This window comes from Tauraco erythrolophus, chromosome 1, assembly GCF_009769465.1.
Source record: "Tauraco erythrolophus isolate bTauEry1 chromosome 1, bTauEry1.pri, whole genome shotgun sequence".
NCBI classification, from domain to species: Eukaryota; Metazoa; Chordata; class Aves; order Musophagiformes; family Musophagidae; genus Tauraco; species Tauraco erythrolophus.
Window position 1 is genome coordinate 25,196,666 of NC_141465.1, and position 19,424 is coordinate 25,216,089.

The following is a 19,424-nucleotide window of genomic DNA, read 5'->3' on the forward strand; positions in this document are numbered from 1 at the left end:
ATTAGTTTGGTAGACTAAATGATATAAAAATCAGGGACAAAATGTGTTTGAATTTTTTTCAGAATTTTCATTTTGGGTTGCACCAAAGCTTTTAATTAAAGAGAATAAAACTAATTTTATCTAAAATTCATTTAAGCCAAGAGAGGATATTCTAGTATCACCACAAATTAAGTATTTTCTTTTTTATCTGTTGAAACAGAACTTTATTTTTAAAAAATGTTTCCCCATCTATTTTCAGTTATATTTCCACATATGACCTACCTTGCAAATCAGTTTGGTTCATCACAAATATGTAGTTCTTGGGTAAAATGCAAATAAAAAAAATAGCAACCGCTTGAACTGATCATCTGGACACTGTAGAGCTTTAGGAAGGGGATTCTGCCCTGCTGGGGAAGGAGGGATCCCCAACTTTCCAAATGAACCTGACTTCTCATTCTTTTTTAGGCTTCCACAACATGGTGACCTTTCCTCTGAAAGCCACAATCCTTGGCCAACCAGGACATGCCTAGCTTGAAAGGTCATGACTAATTTTGCCTGGCATTGGGCTCTTAAAGGGTAGTAATAAGGCACAGCAAAACATCTTCCCTGTAGCTAGTAGAAATGATCAGCTCATTCATGCTTAGATGCTCTCCCTTTCATTTCTTCCAGGGAAGCAAGGAGAAACTGCTTCAAAGACCCATCTCCATTATCATCTGAATGCCTTGCAGAAAGTTTAAATTCCAACCTGGTATATTTCTGTTTCTATGATTGCATTTGATGGTCAAAACAGTGATACGCTCAAGCTATTTATTGCATTTTGCTATTTCCTGAACCAGATATATAGCTGTTGAAAATCAGTGTAGGTTAACTGAAGATGAGCTCATTTGATACAGCTAAAGTTCTGATCCAAGTTATTTAGAGATTGTTCGTGCTGTGTGGCAAGGACTCTCCATTAAAATCATTTCATCGTTAATTTACAAAATATGTCTGATTTTGCTGTATTAATCTGGAAGGAAGTAGTGAATCAGTTTCTTAAGAAAGAAGTGCTGAAACTACTCGATTCATTGCAATTGCTTTGTTTATAGCATTGTGGCCTGATCTAAAGTCCACTGAAACCAATGAGAGTCTTTTCAATTACTCCAATGGGCTCAGGTGCATAATGCATTACCTTGTAGGACTTCAGAGGTAAGTCTGGAGGGACTAAAAACTACTGTACCACTCAGGTCCCTCAAAGCACATTTTAAATCAACTCAGGCTCGCTTACATTTACACACCAGGAAAGGAATAAAACTCAATGTTTAGGACTGTTGGGATCTTGGCTCTCAGATTTTCAACTTACAGAATTCTGTAGGGCTACTTCTCCTCCTCTGTTTTTTACTTAATTGGAAAAAAAAAATCAGTGTGAAATATTCTGGCCAGAGACTAAAGCATTTTGATTGAAATGTATCTGCAGCGGCTCATGAAGTGCCTTTTCTTTTCAGTAGACTGCAGTGCAGTGTCATCTGCCATCTAAATGAGGAAAGGTGATGTGTTGTGGCAGTCCTAGCAGAGATGCTAGCCATGTGGAAATACTGGCATCAACTTACAGGGTACCTCAGGGCTCCCTGTAAAGATTAGAGCAAACATTTTTGCAGTGTTAACAGGGCAAGTACTTTTGGAACCGGTTTTATCTTTTTTATTAAAAAAACTCCTAACACGAAAACTACCATTGACAGTTTTGAATGAAAACTAGACATAAGGAAGCTTTCTACTAGTCATTCATTGCTAGGAGTCTGATTCATGCACCATTACTTCATCAGACATTAGGTCAAGCCCTGAAGGGAAGAGGCTTTCTGGTGTACCAGTACACACTGGCACCCGTCAGTGTACAGTGGTCACAGGGTTGCAACTCCAGGATGCGTGTGGGCAGGGTTGTGGTAGCCTCCTGGGGTGGGTGGGCTGCACCCTGAGCATGTAGGACATGGGGTCTCGGGAGTGTGTGTGCTCCCGTCCCTCAGAGAAGGGAAGTGCCCAGCCTCCCATCACCCTGGTCAAACGGTGTTCACACCCACCTCTGAAAATACCACTCTGTATGAGTAGGTGTGGTTGAACGTGAACTGAAAAAAAACTCTACCAAAACCCAAAACCAAACAGGCCAAGTCGGTTCAGTTCCTGGGAGGAGCGCTGCTAAGCAGGGTGGTCTGGTAACTTTGGTAACAGTTGCTTACCTTGACCCACCGCTTGCTTGGTGCTGTGCTTGGTGCAGCATGGGCACGACCCTTTTGTGGATGGGGAACCTATGCTATGAAAGCAACAAAGATGGCCTTCAAATAGGGCATGAAATACCCAGGTCTGATCACAAACGTGAATGAGGACTGCAAAGCACGCGTGCACTGAAAATAGTTTATATTTTTATTTTTCAGTAAAGGAAGAACAAAAACCAGTCCAAACCAGTCCACACTATGGATTTCAAAGACGCCTAGGAAGGACAGTAGCATGGAGGTATAATGATTTACTGACTGAAAACAAAGCAAAAATAACATTTTGCAGTCAGGATGTATTATAATGTCGTCAAAGAACATTAGCTTGGAATGGCTTGAAAATGCAAAGGATCTACAAGAATGAACTGTAAGCTCCCCCTTGAGGCAATTGTTCAGATCATTTTTATATAATGTTTGATTATTAATTCAGTAACAAAATATGCCATGCTAAATAAAGGGTATGTGTTTATTTTGCTAAGAGATGTAAGTTAGCTAGTTGTGAGCAATGAAATGAACAGAGCATTTGAAGTTTTTATGGGGAAATATCTACAATGTATATCAGTTTTACGATTGTTTGTAGTTAAACAAACCCTCTTTGTTTCCTTTAGTCTCTCATGCATTGTAATGTAGTTGATGTACTGTAAATGGAACTGACAATTTTACAGTGTAACAGTTATTTATCTTTGCATAAATGTTTGATACAAAATATTTGTTTAGTATTTATTTGCACACTTAACACAATTTTTGATCCTCAGGCACACAAATTATTTTATTACATATTAACATGGTCACTAGCAGAGATAGCCGCCGTGTTGTGACATCAATCTGATGTGGAAAAATCAAGGATTCATAAAAGTCATTTGATGTCATATAATGAATCCACTTTGCCAGGGAATGGCTGTAACTTTTTGACATATTAGCCCGAGGTGAGCATAAATCACTTGGCAAGTGATACCTCATTAATGAGGTGTCCTTTGAAGGCAGCCATCAGTTCTTATTTAAGTAAAATATTTTTTTACTTTTTCTGAGGAAAAGAAATAATATCACAATGGGCAAAAGTTTAAGATAAATCACTTGTTTCAGTAAATCTTTGTAAAAAAAGACATTAAAGATCATTTAAATATAGCTAATAGTTTGTTAGGAATAATGTAAAGTTGAATCAAAGAGAAGACAAATGGCCATTCTTGGAAGTGGAACTAATAGATTGATCCCAGCATTACTCAGACTATTAGCTAGAAAAGCGTTAATTATGTTAATTGATAGACAGATTTAGAGGTAAGCTTGATGCATTTAAAGTCATCTTTTAGAGTTATTATTAACATCATTAATGTCCATTCTCTTTCATTCCTTAAGAGTTTTCTGTGCCATAGGAATGGGTTTACAGTCGTTAGGAGGAGCTCTTGGGGTGGTAGCAATAGGTGGCTGATTTGTTGGTGACAGTCTGGTGCTGTAGCAGATAGTTTTTGCTGCAGTTGCAGCACAAGTTCAAGAGCATAAATTTGGCACAAATCCAGAACTACCGCTGGGTGAAAGCTGGGGGAGAGCTGGACAGAAGCAAAAGCATATTACTCTTTGGGTTGCCTACGCTGTGCTAGCTGATGTGGACCACAGCTTTGAACTTCAGAGACAAATGTGTGTCAGTTTTTCTGAGTAGATAAGAAAAAACACAAAACATTCCAAGTTCAATACCACTAATGCTAATTGTGCAATGCTATTACTGCAGCATTCTTGGAAGCATCTTAAAGTTGCTGTTATGCCATGTTTTCACTTCCTCTTTGAAGAAGCCTTCTTCTGTAGTTCAGGTTAAGTGTTGCTCTTCCTACTTACAATGTTTTTTAGTTTTTCCAGTCAGACACAACTTCTTTCTTTACTCAATCCCTTACTTCGATTTCCTTTGTAGTGATTGTAAGTAGAGAGAAAAGACTATGATCCTGTGTGATCACCAAGATCAGAATTGTTTTTCTCCTGGCTTAAGTATTGCTTAATTCAACGGAGGGCAAGAGGTTCCTCTTTCTTGGGAACAGTTGCAGTAAAATCTTTTTGTTTTATGGTCTTGAAGGACTAACTCCACAAAGAATATAGGGAAGGAGGGAGAGCGAAGATTTATATAAAAGTGTTTCTTGGTACTTTGTGCTTATATAGGACGTGTAAAGGTGTAGCAATCGATACCGTGCAGCAATTAGGAGGATGGGAGTATCTTCAGATGTCTTTCTTACAGGGTGAAGGTGATTGCTGGCCAGTTATCAACACGGACCAGTCTTAAACTCTGTGTGAAGGAAGATTGGAAAGTCGCATGCAATGCTTTTATTATAATGAACTCTGATTCTATAAGTAAATAAGAAATACAGGTTATAGGGACAAAATATTTCCATATCATATCGCCTGCTGAGGGGAAGGAAATAGTTTCCTTCTACATGTTTCCTTCACTTAGGATGTCGTTCCTAGATACCAAGTGAAACCTCAACAATCTTAAGAATCCTGTGCAGAAGACTGCAAATGGTGCACAGATCAAATTTCTAGTCTTACGACTTCCACCTTTAGGTAGGTGATTCTATTCCATGCAAAATATACAAATCCTGTAATATACAGATTCTTTCATCTTTGTTTGCCTGATTTCCACACACAAAAGGGAGATATGAGTATGGGTGAAAGAGGAAGGGGAGAAAGATAGGTGTGTTTCACGCTTGCAGAGAGAATACCTAGAAATTAGACTTTATGCTGCTACTTCCTGGGGATTTTGTTGGGACTTCCAGAAAAATAACAACAGGTATTTATGTGACATGATCCATTAGTGGCAATAGAATTGCTATTTAAAAAGAAAAAAACCCCAACAAACTCAACAAAAGACCCCAACCCTCTCTATCCTTCATACTCACATTAAACTCTACAAAATGGAGAAAGGAAAACGATTTCCAATTTCAGGTGACAGATTTCATCAACTAGAGCCACTTTGAATAAGCTTGTTGGCTTTTATGTACAGCTATGATGTCCCCTCGTGGTGACCACATTCCCTTCTGCTCACTGCCTCTCTAAATCTCTTCCAAACGGCAGCGGTAGGTGAGGCTAGGAACTAAAGGATAAACAGTAAACATTAGTTAGTCCTCAGATGGATGGCATGGCTTCAGTTTGGCATTCTTTTTAAAAAACGTTACACTCCTACCACCCCCTTTTTCCCCAGGGAATATAATTTTTCTTTTTTTCCATAGTGATCTTGGCCTTTTGCAAGCAAGAAGCATCTGAGAGTGAAAGCTCTTGTTTCCTCCTTTTATCTTTTAAACTTTTTCGGTGCAAGCAAGTGGAAGTCAACGTCAAGCTCCCACCGCCTATTTCAAAGCATCTTGGACCTGACTCAATTGAAAAGAATTCATTCTGCCCATGTGTTTTAACGTAGTAACAACTGGTTTCTCCACAGGTTAATATGCAGGTAAATGAAGTAATGAATGCTGAATAAAGGCTAGAATGTGGTCAACTAAGGTTATGTTAGTTTTATCTAGACATAAATTAGTTGAAATAAAATGTTTATTTCTAGTTATACTAGTCTATATTACATATATGTTTCTATACTAGAGTTCATGTTTTTTTTAGTCTGAGAGGATGGCTTATTAACGTATACCTCAAAATACATCTATGCTTCTTATTTTGGGAAGCAAAAAGTGCACATAAATAGAAGTATATTACTTTATTTCTGGGAAGCACGTTTTCTGGTTACTGGATCTGCTTTGAATTGGATCTTATATTTCCTTAACAGACTGCAACACCGTTTACGATAGTGATGTATGGTAAGTAATACAGAAATCACGTCACATTTTAATTAAGCATTTTAACATAATTGCTTCATCCAAACCAATTTATACTGATAGCAGAACACACTTTCTTTTCAGTGGCTGTTTTCAAGTGAAGGAGAGTAACAGGAAAAGCAGTAGTCCACTACGAAAGATAGGATTTGCAACTTTAACACTTTCATGTTAAAAAGTGTGTGGTTTATATGAAAGAAAGGGTCTAAACCACCTTTTATCTCTCTGGCATAATTCCATTTGTCTGTGTTCCTTGCGGTCACAGATGTATTGATAGAGCTAAATATTTTAGTCTTGACCTAGTCCTCTAATGCTTATGAAGACCTGAAAACAGTTTGGGACTTGATATTTTTCTTATCAGTGACTACCAGCCTGTGCTTGTAAGCTAGCCTTCTATTTTGGACACTTCGTTATATGCATTTAGCATTGTAAGCACGAAGTGTGGGAGCTCCTTACAAAACCCATACATCTGTGTGTATGAGTTGCGTAGATAGACATAGACAGTAAGTTAGAATGCATTTTGTATTTTCATGCAGTACTTTGGAATTAAAAATATATAAAATTCCAACACTAGGCTGAAAATAGAAATAAAGGAAATGCATCATATTACACTAACATTAAGACATCATTGAATTTAAGGCTTTTCAACAAGTAGACAGACATATTTTAACAGAAACCTATTTAGAAAAGAGCTGAAGAAGATAAACTTTTTCTTCATATTCTTTCCTCTTTAGAATGCTGTAATGGGCTGTTGTGATAGATTTTATACAAAGCACAAAATCAGTATTAAGTCACCAGTACAGAAAAAGCATGTAATATATCAAAAGAACCCTATTACTTTTTATGCACCAGAAATAGCTGATACTCATTATTGTCAGATGTTTTGGAAAAACATTACTTTTTATGAGAGGAAGTTTCAGTATTGTGAGCCTGCGCTTGGGTGTACACAAGCATGTATCTATAATTGCTTGAATGATTGCCAAAGCGTTTTACCTAAAAAGAAAACTAAAGAGCTATATTCAATTTGTTATTTAACTCCAACTGGTCCATGTCCTTCTTCTGGAGTCCCCAACATAAGAAGGACATGGACCAGTTGGAGAGGGTCCAGAGGAGGGCCACGAAGATGATAAGAGGGCTGGAGCACCTTTCCTATGAGGACAGGCTGAAAGAGTTGGGGCTGTTCAGCCTGGAGAAGAGGAGGCTCCGGGGTGACCTTATAGCGGTCTTCCAGTACCTCAAGGGGGCCTACAGGAAAGATGGGGAGAGGCTGTTCAGGAGGGCCAGTTATGATAGGACAAGGGGTAATGGTTTTAAAATAGAGGGAGGTAGGTTCAGGTTGGATATTAGGAAAAAATTTTTTACTATGAGAGTGGTAGAACACTGGAACAGGTTGCCCAGAGAGGTGGTGGATGCTCCATCCCTGGAGACGTTCAAGGCCAGGTTGGACAAGGCCCTGAGCAACCTGATCTAGTTGGAGATATCCCTGTTTGTTGCAGGGGGGTTGGACTAGATGACCTTTGAAGGTCCCTTCCAGCCCTAACCATTCTATGATTCTATGATTCTATTAATTCCAAACGAATTACACAAGAGAGAACTTTTGGCTTAGATTAAGTTTATTCATTAGAAAGCAGCATAATACATGATCAGCCTTTATGCACAATCTATAAACCTAATTCCAGAGTTTTTTGTAATAGACAAGACAGAAGAACTCTCAGGAGCCTGGTTTAAACAGATAATGTGTACCTTCATTTTGATGTGTGGTGAGATTACTGACAAGAGTTGACTATGCATTGGAATGAAAATGCACGTTGAAAAATACGTGGTAAAAACATAAAACTAGATAATGTTTGGCCTGAAATTAAAAATATAGACCATTCTTCAATAAAGCATTTGCAGTTTACAAACATTTTTTTTTTTTTTTTTTCTGCCCATGCTTTGTAAAGCCATCCACTATGCATTTAATGCACTGGTATTCAAAGAAACTGTTTCCCCATGGTCTTGTATAAAAGAAAAAGTAAAATGATAAGACTATTTATTAACAAAACCACAGCATCTGTTTTGAAATATTGTTCTTAATTGGTATTGGTGTTATCATTTATTAATATTTCCCTCCCCCAAATTTAAATATTTATTCAGTTTCTCTATCTGTGAGATTGGAATGCCAGTCTAGTTTACATCATTATAAAGTGGCTTGCTTTCAACCTTTAAATTCTATTTCTATGATTAACAAATATCAAACTAATAGATGATATTTTTGATCCAGTCCACAAACATGGTGACTCGAACATACACTCCTGGTCGTTCGGGAAGTGCACACTCATAACCGAATGATACCACACCAACCAAAAACCACTTGCTATCTTCTTCGGATGTCAGAGGGCCACCTGAATCTCCCTGCAATAGGAGATTCAGAAGTTAAAAGTGAACAATGTCAACTCTGAAGCAGAACGTCTTTATGATCTTTTGTTTGTTTTGATCCTTAATCATACACATTGTATCTCTATATGTCTTCGGCACCAGAAATGAGATCAATAGGAATTCTTCCATGTGGAAAAATTCTCGAAATAATCCATTTCCTTTTTTTTTTTTTTTTTAAAAAAAAAAAAGGATAAAGCATATGATCTTAAGCTCTTAGTCTTTCAGTACAAGACTAGGTTTCAAATGATTTTTTTTGCTTGTTACTTTTATGTTTAGCCCTTCACCATTCACAAAGCCTAGGTAAACATGTAAGATAATTTTTTAATTAAATCTGTTCAGCCAAAATGCAGTTCTATTTTTTTTCACCCCAGAGTTTCTGCAGTTTCAAACTTGGAGAAGAAGATGGCCAGATTGCCAGAAGAGGAGGTGTCCTTTAATCACACCTCCTTCTCAACGGTTTAGCAGAGATAGCATTGCAATAGAGTGTGAGAGGCCAAATTCTATTCATCCCACAGCCTGAGTGGGGAGGATGAGTCAGCCATGAGTGTCCTGTTTTGCTGAGAAAGAAAACAATGACTGTTTTTCGTTGTCTGTTGAGTTAGTTGAACCAGTATTAATTTTGTCTTCTCACGGTCCTGTGAATGGAGCTTTACAGGAGAGTCCTTCAAGCACTTGGCCATTAAAATACTTCTGCCCGTAACTCTAGGGCATCTGCAAAAGTTCAAAGGCTGTGACAGCAGCCTAAAGGCTGAAGCACTAGCAGTTTGTCTTTGCTCATGGTTCAGTGGTCATTGATCACAACGCTGGTCACTTGCACTCTATATCAGCCTATGGTGCTACACTGCTTTTTTTCAGTATGAGGTTCACAAGGCAAAAAGGACAGAGGAAAGCCACAGAGGCTGCAGGAATGGCAAGTGATGCCCAGGAAGCAGCGTATGAGATCAGTGCAAAAAGGCAGCCTTTCCAAAATACTGTGGATCCACTTACAAAAGGTCTTCAGCATCTATGGATTCTGGGGAAAAGCATCATTAGTCTCACTTTTTCCCTGCATGAAGCATTTCTGAGACTTCAGTCTATTTGGTATTTATGTTTCTGAACTCTGCTTTTCCCTAAGCATGTCCCTCTTTCCTTCATGGAATTATTCATCAGTAATTATTCAATGCTCAGTGCAGAAAATTTCCAGTCCTCATATTTATCTGCCTCCATGGTTGTTTATGTCAAGATGATACAGAGTAGATTTTTTTCAACTTGTGTCCTGATAAAGTAATAAATGGACATAATACTCTGAATGGAAATGGACAGTGATTGTCCTGGTTTTAATGACTGGAGGATCAGGGAGCATTTTATTCAGTAATTAGACGTGGTGTATGCTAACACTGGAAATGAGTCACTTGTGTTTACCTGACAGGAATCTACTCCTCCAGCGTCGTATCCCGCACAGATCATGTTCTCAGTAATATTATATTCTGGCAGCTCTTGTTGGCATTTTTCATTTGAAATGAGAGGAACCTGTGCTTCTTGCAATATATCTGAAGTGGGACCTGATGAAAATACAAAGTATGTTTACCTGCTCTAATAAATATGTACATCCTGCTCGGAACACCGGTGGTTTTGTTCCTGTTCTGGCATGCTGGGCACGCTACCGAGCAGCTGGAAGCCCTGCCTCACCACTGTATTATTCAGGCTTATACCCCTGTAACACAGTCACTGATTAAACGTTGCTCATTAACCAAATTCTGTCTTTCATTTGTGTAATGGGACTGAATTTGGTTATAATTAAATCAAGATTACTAAAATCAATGACTGTGAACTCGCTGTGGGGAGATCTAAGGGATAATTAAGGGCTTAAGAGCTTGGATTGTCCAATGTTTTCTCACTGTTCATTGTGTAACTTTAATTGAGTATGTCGAGTTTTTATAAAAAATTCTGTTCCTAATTCCTACCCAAAATTTTAAATGCAATTTTATTCTGAAAATGTAGAGACAAGTGTGTACAAGCAACAGTTGAAGTGAAATGGCATGTTTACTATTTCACAGAGACTCCAGATCTGGAGCATGTGATATACAAACAGAACATACATTTCACACTACAGTCAGTATTCTTGACTTGTGGGGAAAATCATTTGCACATTGTCAGAAAAACTAATCTTCCTCTTCCTCCCCCACCCGATATCTGGAAATAAGAGGTATATACTTCATTTCTGAAAAGTAGTTATCATAATGTCTAAGAGGATACAATAAGTTTTTTTCATGATTTAATGATCTTAGATACATATATTTTTTTCTTATAAATATATTATAACTCTATTACTTTGCCTTAGAGAAGGAACAGTGGAAGGGGATAGTTCTCAAATTTTCGTATGGAGGAGTTCCTCTCTGAACTGTTTGACCATAGCAGCTCCTGTGGAATCAGGAGCAAGCCTTCCCCCACAGCTTTGTGGCTGTCATAATTTTCCAAGCACATGACCCACCATCGTTTGTAATGGTACCCCAGCCAGCAATGGAGCAGTTAATTCCTGGTAAAAACTGTTGATTTTTTTCTGGTAAGCAGATAGGTTGTATGTAATCTGTGAATGAGAAATAAGCAATCAATTTTGACCTCTTCCCTGTGTTCAGATTTTTATCAAGTCACATAAGAAAATGTGCATTAATTCAAACCCACTTTTTGGGCAAGATATCCAGGAAGAACTGGACTGACTCCAGAATGATTAGGTTGTAAAAAACGTACAGCCACCCCATCACCCTCGTACGTTCAGCACAGTTAGCGTTTTTCATGGTAGAAAATATTATGGGAAAATAGCAACTCACCTGTATATTGCACTTCGTCTTGAAGGTGCATGAGAGCAATATCACTATCTTTTGTGCTCTTCATGTAATGAGGGTTTATAACTATTTGATCAATGTTTTTAACTACTGTTGAAGGGTCTGTCATATCCGATTGAGCATACAAGCCAAGAACTGCTTTCCATTGAGATGGATTTAATTGCCTCCTGGAAGTTGCAAGGAATATTCACAATTATGAATGATTAATGAAAGTTTTGAAAAATATGTTAGGTAAAATGCTGATCTTTAACCTCATGGCAATTCAAAGCATTTGCACGTTTTGTCAAACTAAATAGACTGTAACAGATGTGCTTAGAATTTTGTGATAGTAATACTATCTTAAACATCCACACTGTAGAAATACGTGGTTGATTTTTTATGTTAAGCTTATAATGCATTATTTATGAAGAATTAATCAGACAGTAGTGCAGAGGAGGAAAATACATTAACTACCTTATTATGGCTTTTTAAACACAGTGAAGAATAGTGCTGACTGCTCAACAGGCAATTAATATTGGTCCCAGTTAGAAAATTATTATGGAATATCTAAAGAATAATAGGTCTAAAATATTGTTGGAAATGCTGCAGCTTATAGACTCAGAAAATTGGTCTCTTAATTTTTTATCTAAATCAAAAAAGATACGTTAAGACAAAATATGACATAATCTGCCTTTTTTACTGAGCCACGCATGCTGGTTTGAGACTGTGTTTAAGTTACATAGCTTAATTTTTTGCTATTTTTTAATCAACCAGTTCATAATTTCAAAGATGTTTTCAACCTGATTGTTGTACTGAATTGGTTTTGGATGATCTTTTGACATCAAGAGATTATCTTGTTCTAAACTAGGAGTGTTTAAGTTAAATGTTCAGAATTAAGATGTGAAACTCCCACTGAAGAAAATTCCAACAAAGCCAAGATGATAAATTGAGATTTAAGTGAAAATAAAAGGGTCGTTTAAGTTAAAAGGAAGTATAAAGGCAGGTATGGATTTATTGTGTGAAAACTGAAGGGGCTTGATCCTTCTCATTTCAGTGCCTTTGTGTGGAATGTAGCTCCTGTCATGCAATGAGGCAGCATTAAATGTACTGGCATAGTCTCCACTGCCTTACTACTTAGCTATTTATAATGGAAGCTCTACTGTAATTTTTGAATATTAATGTTTGGTTTGGGTTTTTTTTTTGCCATTCCAGTTTCTACGTGTCTTCTACAGCACTTGTTTTTACTATGGATGTTAAGGAAGCAAACCCTAGAAAATATTTAAGTATGCATCACTTCTTTGAATGGTATTATTTAAATACCATCTAGAGGGTATCCGGTGTTGCCTGGTCAATGCACATAAATCAAGATTCTTTCCAATGATGCACAGTAAATCTTGATCAATCTATGATAATATACAGGAGGAAGAGGCCACACTTTTTTGAGTTTACCTTTAGGAGGTATGATGTCATCCTTCATACCACTGGCAGAGATTCAACTAGTTAATGGAGGCCTGCATTAGTGATGGGTAAAGTGTAAATGCTCGGTATTAATACCATATATTTAAAGTGCAATTCTTCATTGGGCAGAAAATGCTGCTTAGTTTCCATGATTCTCTGCTTTAGAGTAAGGACTGAGGGTTTACCAGAAAGTAAAGGAGACTTCAGCTGAGCCCAGAAGTGATTCAAAATACAGTAATTAAACAATGAGCTAGTTGTTAATTTTTTATATCAGTGTCACAGATTACTCATAATCTGATGCCTCCTTAGCGAACCCGCACATAAAACAAGTGTTTCATCATCATAAAAATCAAAAAGAAAATTCATCGCGTGGATGTCATATGGCCATCTCAGCTGGTTGGAAAGGTATTCTGGAGTTAGCAGAGAGAAAGCAGCACTTGTGAATTTATATTAATTTCATTCTAGCGTAGACATCTTGAAACCCTCTAAAAAGTGCTGCTCCCCAGTGACTTCAGTATGATCCTTTGAAAGTGTATTTTGCTCTATACAGGATTGATCCACGGCTCAAGTCATACTTCCAACCCAGCTTTGCTGACAACTATCCACCATTTGAATACTTGCATGTTGTGGAAATGTCAGCATGTTTTAGCTTTTGAGTGCAGTGAACATTACCCATATACACAGTGTGCTGCCGTCACCAGCCATTCATCACTGACAAGGGAGGCTCCACAAACAGGTCTGGAATTAAAATGGAGTGAAACTATCCAAGGCCAAGCCTCTCTTCTGGCATCACTTCCACCTATAATCCTTGTCCTATTGTTCTGAGTTAGCACATGTTTTCCACAAGCTAAAATTAGAAAAGAAAAAAAAAAAAAAAGAAAATGGTAGCTTTTTAGGGGGATGTAGCATGTTTTATTAGACTAGCTAATATTTGTGGAAAAATAGGCTTTATAGTATCTGAACTGCTATTTAAAAAAACTGTTATTGTGGAAAAAAGTTTGGTGTTTTATAGCTGAAATCAAGATGCCACTTTATAACTTGGATTTAGACGTGTTCTTTCTCCCACCCTCTGGATTTTTTATTTATGTATTTTCAGTATAGACCCATCTCTAGTGTATACTTAACTCTGAAAACAAGTGAAGACTGTAAATTTTCTTGTGTTTCTATCATTATGAGCATAGCTTTTATAGCCCATTCCCTAACCTTTCAATTCAAACTATAAACATTAGGCTTTATGGACTGAACAATTTGATTTGTGTGTGAAATATTCCCAGGGTATGTGTACTTACGTTTAATCGTACATTGCAGATGAACCACCAGGTTGTTCAAACAGTGTTCTCTAGAATGAAAGTGCAATTAAATCACAAGTATCTGCACAACAGGTAACACTAAATGACTGTCAAATATACATACATAAACACATACACATATAAATAAATGTATATAAACATATATATACACTTTTATATATATATGAGTACATTAGTTTATCAGTATCAAACTGGTAAATACACTTTTTTCTATTACATGTTTTAATTATGTTTTAATTACAAATAGACAATTTTATGTCAGATATGGTATTAAATGTACATATTCCTCTTCAATGGACACTTGATTGGTGTATGTTGCAGAAATAAAAGTAGACTTTCCTTGTGTTTCAGGGAAACGAGTCATCTGTCCGTGACAGATTCTTGATAAAATTGTAACTGCATATGGTAGTTTTTCTACCTTTTGAGATGTTTTCATTACCTTACCACTAGAGATCAGTGTGACCAAAGAATTTAAGAGGTTAGTTTGATATCACTGTATCTTTTTACTAAGATTATAATGCACTGCAAAATATATAGCTGCATATACAGGGTTAGAAATTATTTAGCAGAGATATAAAGCCAGAGACTGAAGAGCACAAGACCACAGATCAAAACTGCTCAAGTATTTCTGATTCCCAGAGGTTCTAGGATTATCTTCATAGCTTGTAATGAAGCGGAACACTTGGGACAGTGTGCGTGCTGGAAATTTAAATCTGATACACACAGAAATATATCAGAGAAAAAAAAAATCTGCCAACAGCTAGTTTACAGTATGCATTTCCACATAATTTTTAAATAGAAAAAGGGAAGGATACTTTAAATGTGATAGGGTATTATGTATCCCTCACTACGTTTGCTCTACGTGAGGGAAATAATGCATAACATGACCCAGTATTTTTGCAATGGCATAGAGGTGCAAGAAGGACAAGTGGGAACTCTAACCACCTCCCGCCACCCCCATTACGTTATCACCACAGAGGGGGTAAGAATGAGATTTGCCTTCAGCCCTGAATAGTCTCACATAGCCATTTTCCACTTCAAGATAGATGCATAATTTTAAAGCTGTAATTTGAAAGGTGGAAACCAAATTTTATGATTTGTATTGAAACCTGTATTGACTTCATTAGAGTTTCCCTTGGTAGTGAGACAAACATCAAGAAGGACAACCAGAAATGCATAAACCCACAGGGAATCAATACCATCTTCTGCATAAACTTCGTAGCATCTAGATACTCTTGAACAAGCGCCCTCCATAGGCTTCATAAGGGTGATCAGTGGTACTGTATATTAACTCCTTTATCCAGGCCTACGCTTTCTCTTAGGTAAATGCATAAACTAGCCAAACTAACACCCAACATATCAGATTTGTCCCTATTTTTTTGTGCATTGAAGCAGGAAGTCACATGTAATGAAGATCTTTGTTCTGCCACCAGTATGTACTGATTGCTTCAGTAGAAATTACTTCATGGGTCTCTGCTTTTTCTTCTTTCTGAAGCTATCTCCCAGTATGAAAACCACTTCCTTGCCTGCACTTCAATTCACCAGTCCTCAACTGCCTCTCGGTCAGCACAGGACAGTCCAAAAGGCGACAGAGATATTGCATGGGCTGAATACCCATCCTGTCTGCCTCTTTGAGTGTTATCTAAGCAGTAGCACACCGAGCAGAAATCTGGAGTAGCTGGGACATCTGCGAGAATAATCTTCACTTAGGACTGGCAAAACAATTATCCCTCTGGAATCTGCTCATATATATGTTCAAGTCAGGATTTTGCCCTGTTACAAAGTTATCCTGCCAAGAAATACATTTCCTAAGAGCATCAGAGAACAGTTTTGCTCTCTCTGCCATCACAGCTTTCAAGTCCTATTATATGTGCCCTCTGTTTCAATGGTAGTTATGCTTGAATAAAGACCAAAGACGATGTGAGAAAAACACTTTATAATTTGATAATCAGTTAATGAATTTTGTTTTCTTTAATTATCAAATTTGTATGATCTTTCTGTCATTCATCATATGTATGAAAAAAGTCTGTGAATCTGTAATGGTGTCACCCTGTAAAATGATTCCTATTGGCTGTCCAGATGAAACATGGTAGAAGATAGCTATTTCTGCATCAGAAATACAGCTGAGATGAATGAACTTATTCCATTTCCTCCTGCATTAATCACTTCTTAGTGTTTAATAGATATTAACAGAGACACCTTTAAATCATTACTGCTCTTTAAGATCTCTTGTGGCAATGCTGGTTTAGACATATGCTCAAGAAAAAAAAGAAAAATAGCTTGCAATGATATTCCATTAGTTTAAGATACTTTCACCACCAGTGAGAATGATAAATGTTTGGGATTAACAGAGTAATTAGAACATAAAATGTACAGTTTTAAAATATTTTTTTTTACTGTGGGTAAAATACAGCATTTCAAATTAAGAATTCTCTCCTGCTTTGTTACTATGTGGTATGTTTATAAAGGAAACCTAAAAGAACATGGACTCTTGCCATCTTCAACATGGTTTCAGCGTTTTAGCAATTAGAGAGTAATTTTCTGCCTCAGTGCTTTTGGTAGGATTCCAGGAAAATGTGTATAATAAGCCCTCTTATAGGCAGAAAGACAGTAATTGAAGTCATTATATATATATATATTTTATTTGATGATGCCAAACCTTTCTCCTTTTGGAGGTGTGCCGTGAATCCCAGAATTTCCTGAGAATAAAATCCAATGCTAATGTTACATTTTCATTTAATCTACAAGAAACTCTACCAGTTTGTGGGATCCTTCAGAATCACTTTAGCTGTTATTTGGACTAAGAAAGATTAGAATATAATCGAATGTATTCTAACAATCATCTGATCTAATGATTCACTTCTAAATGTGGAGACAAATCCAGAAGTAATTTTTGAGTGGGATTAATTTGTCTAAATCCAGATACCTGTCTGTAGATTGCTTACCTTAGCAATCCACACTTAGTCCTAAGTCTGTATTAATAAAGTCAATGGATTATAGAGTGTAACTCATTATATTTCAAGAGATGTCTTGATGGATCGCAATTTGGAGTGCTTTTTTTTCTCTGTTGATTACAGAGAGGAGCTACTGTGATAACTACTATATAATCATGGGTGAATGCCACTGCATTTTAATTACTATATTATATATTCATAATTTAGGTATTGCTAGATAAGACATATTTTGTAAAAATAGCAGTATTTATCGTTTCCACAGTAAATGTATAAAAACTTCACTTACTTAAGATTGTACTGAATATTAGCCAAGAATGTAGCAAGCATCTCTCTCCTTTCAAAGTTACAAGAGATGGACAAGAATGGAAGAGGGAAGAGGAAGTTGTCCAACATCACACAGAATTTAGCAGTACACAGAGAATAAACCTAGATGTGTTTATAGTCCAGACCTCATACCAAATCGTCTTACCTCTCAGAGAAGCTTGAGCTAGAAATTAGTGTAGAAATGATCACCACCATACTTTAAGTTATCCTTTGCATGAGGAAGAAACCTCACTCTACCTACCTTTTTGTAAATATTAGACTGTAGTTATCTGCTTTGGTGATGTTGACAAAGGGGCCATCTCCAGTGAATAATACAGTTGATGACACATTTGCATCCCTGAAAGGAGAAGACACACATGCGTATTTTTAAATATTTGTCCTGTTCCACCAATGGAGGAATGTTTGGGAAATGATTATGCTGGTGGAATAAACTGCATCATTTTTTTCCCTGAAATAATGACTGTTTATCAGGAGATTTTCGAGGCTTGAAACTTATGTGGATTGAAATGCAACTCACCTACTTTCACTCTTACATCTTATACTAAGATTTCTAACGCTACAATAATATTGAGACAGAAATGAATTATTCTACTAGCAGTAAATTACCAATTCTTTTCTGTGCCACAATGAAGGGTTTGCAGTACCAATTCTTAAATGTATGAAGTTAAAACTTAGTGTGCAAAATGGAACGATGATAGCAGAACCTTGGAATATCAGAGTTTTGCGTTTTTGAGGGAGCAGGCAATTACATTGATACGATACCTCTGTGCCTAGAGAAGAAATGAAACTATATCACAAAGAATCTAATAGAATAAACGCTGCCTTCCTTAGAAGTTAGCTTTTACTTTGCAGATCTGTTGAAATCAAAATAACTGTTTGTAGAACAAATCAAGGGTGTCATGTTTGCTATTGAACAGGATAGTTCCTCTGAAATGGGATGTACTCTTCGACTCACTTTTTTTGTAATGATGGCCTTTTGAACACCAAGAATTCTGTGTAATATTGATGAGATGAATTGTTTTGATGTTTACAACCCATATCCAGATTTACTTTATAGCCCATTCTGTATCATATACATTGTGATCTGCTACTCTCTTAATTAATTTCTTGGTAAATGATGAGAGTTAAGCATTTCTGTAAGCATAAGAAATCATATGCTTTTCCTAGACATACTGAGTTTAGTAACAAGGATATAGTTCTGCAGGTCCAGAAATGCAGTGTCACAGGTCTTTAATTTCTCTTAGTGGAAACTGTCTTTTAGAAATCTTGTATGTTGTGGAAAAAGGGCCTTTAAGAGGCTAACCTAGGTGTTAAGTAACCCTCGTTCTATTCAACATGCTTACTAGGCAAGACTTACAGGAAACTTAGAGAATAGTCTTAGACGTTTCTTACATGCAGATCTACAGACATATCTGTGCAGTGAATTCTGCAGGTATTGCTGGTCTTTATGTACCTGAATATTCCATAGATCACTATGATTTTAGTCTCTAACTGCCTCAGATGTGCTCAGTAACAATTAGCAGTAGCAAATGTTGGGAAAGATTTAGATGATGTGGTACCATGCTGAAAAAATATTCAGAATAAGGATAGAAGTGCAATTGCCTGATAGCTACAATTGTTTTCCATGTTTAAAAAACCCAAACAACGTATTTCTTATTTGAAGAAAATTTGTTCGCACATTTTGTAATTCATTATTTAGTTCTCGGGCTGTGAGATGTTTGCAGTATGTTTAATTTGTGTTTGAGTCACAGGGCACTGTTTCTGTTTCATCTGCTGATTTTCCAACAGTTAGAAAAACAATGAAGAATAGTAACAAATTACAAATAGGGAACACTTCCTTTGGCATAAAAAATCTTTGTTCACATATGTATTCATATGAAAAGCTGCTGTTTCTAAATGCTTGTGTGCACACAATTTTTAATGAAAATTTGCAAGTGATAAATAAAAGTAATCTCTATACTTTCTGGATTTGAAATGAAGCTTCTAAAGCAGCGGGTTTAAGCTAAGTTTACTAGCAGTGTCTGATCCTAAGTGAAGCTGTGGACCTACAAATCCAAAAAAAATCACTGAGACTCCTTCTGTGGCTTTCAGGTCAAAGTGCACATTATTACTTGGTGACAACTGACATGAAATTAGATCTATCGCC

The 19,424-nt window shown here is 36.8% G+C and overlaps 2 protein-coding genes across 2 annotated transcripts in view; one reads left to right on the forward strand and one right to left on the reverse strand.

Moving 5' to 3' along the window:
- CHODL (chondrolectin) overlaps positions 1–2,466 on the forward strand; it is a 28,467-nt gene extending 26,001 nt beyond the window's left edge. Inside the window, exon 9 of the mRNA XM_086614952.1 lies at positions 2,382–2,466. Within this exon, the coding sequence (XP_086471078.1) occupies positions 2,382–2,466 (85 nt within the window). The remainder of the gene's footprint in view (positions 1–2,381) is intronic.
- A 5,785-nt stretch (positions 2,467–8,251) lies between these two features.
- The window catches only part of TMPRSS15 (transmembrane serine protease 15), a 53,532-nt gene continuing 42,359 nt past the window's right edge, over positions 8,252–19,424 (reverse strand). The window contains exons 21-27 of the mRNA XM_086631475.1: positions 17,520–17,615; positions 13,980–14,029; positions 13,363–13,537; positions 11,239–11,420; positions 10,902–10,997; positions 9,833–9,972; positions 8,252–8,407 (exon numbers count right to left, since the gene is read on the reverse strand). Coding sequence (XP_086487601.1) covers positions 8,252–8,407; positions 9,833–9,972; positions 10,902–10,997; positions 11,239–11,420; positions 13,363–13,537; positions 13,980–14,029; positions 17,520–17,615 — 895 coding nt within the window. The remainder of the gene's footprint in view (positions 8,408–9,832; positions 9,973–10,901; positions 10,998–11,238; positions 11,421–13,362; positions 13,538–13,979; positions 14,030–17,519; positions 17,616–19,424) is intronic.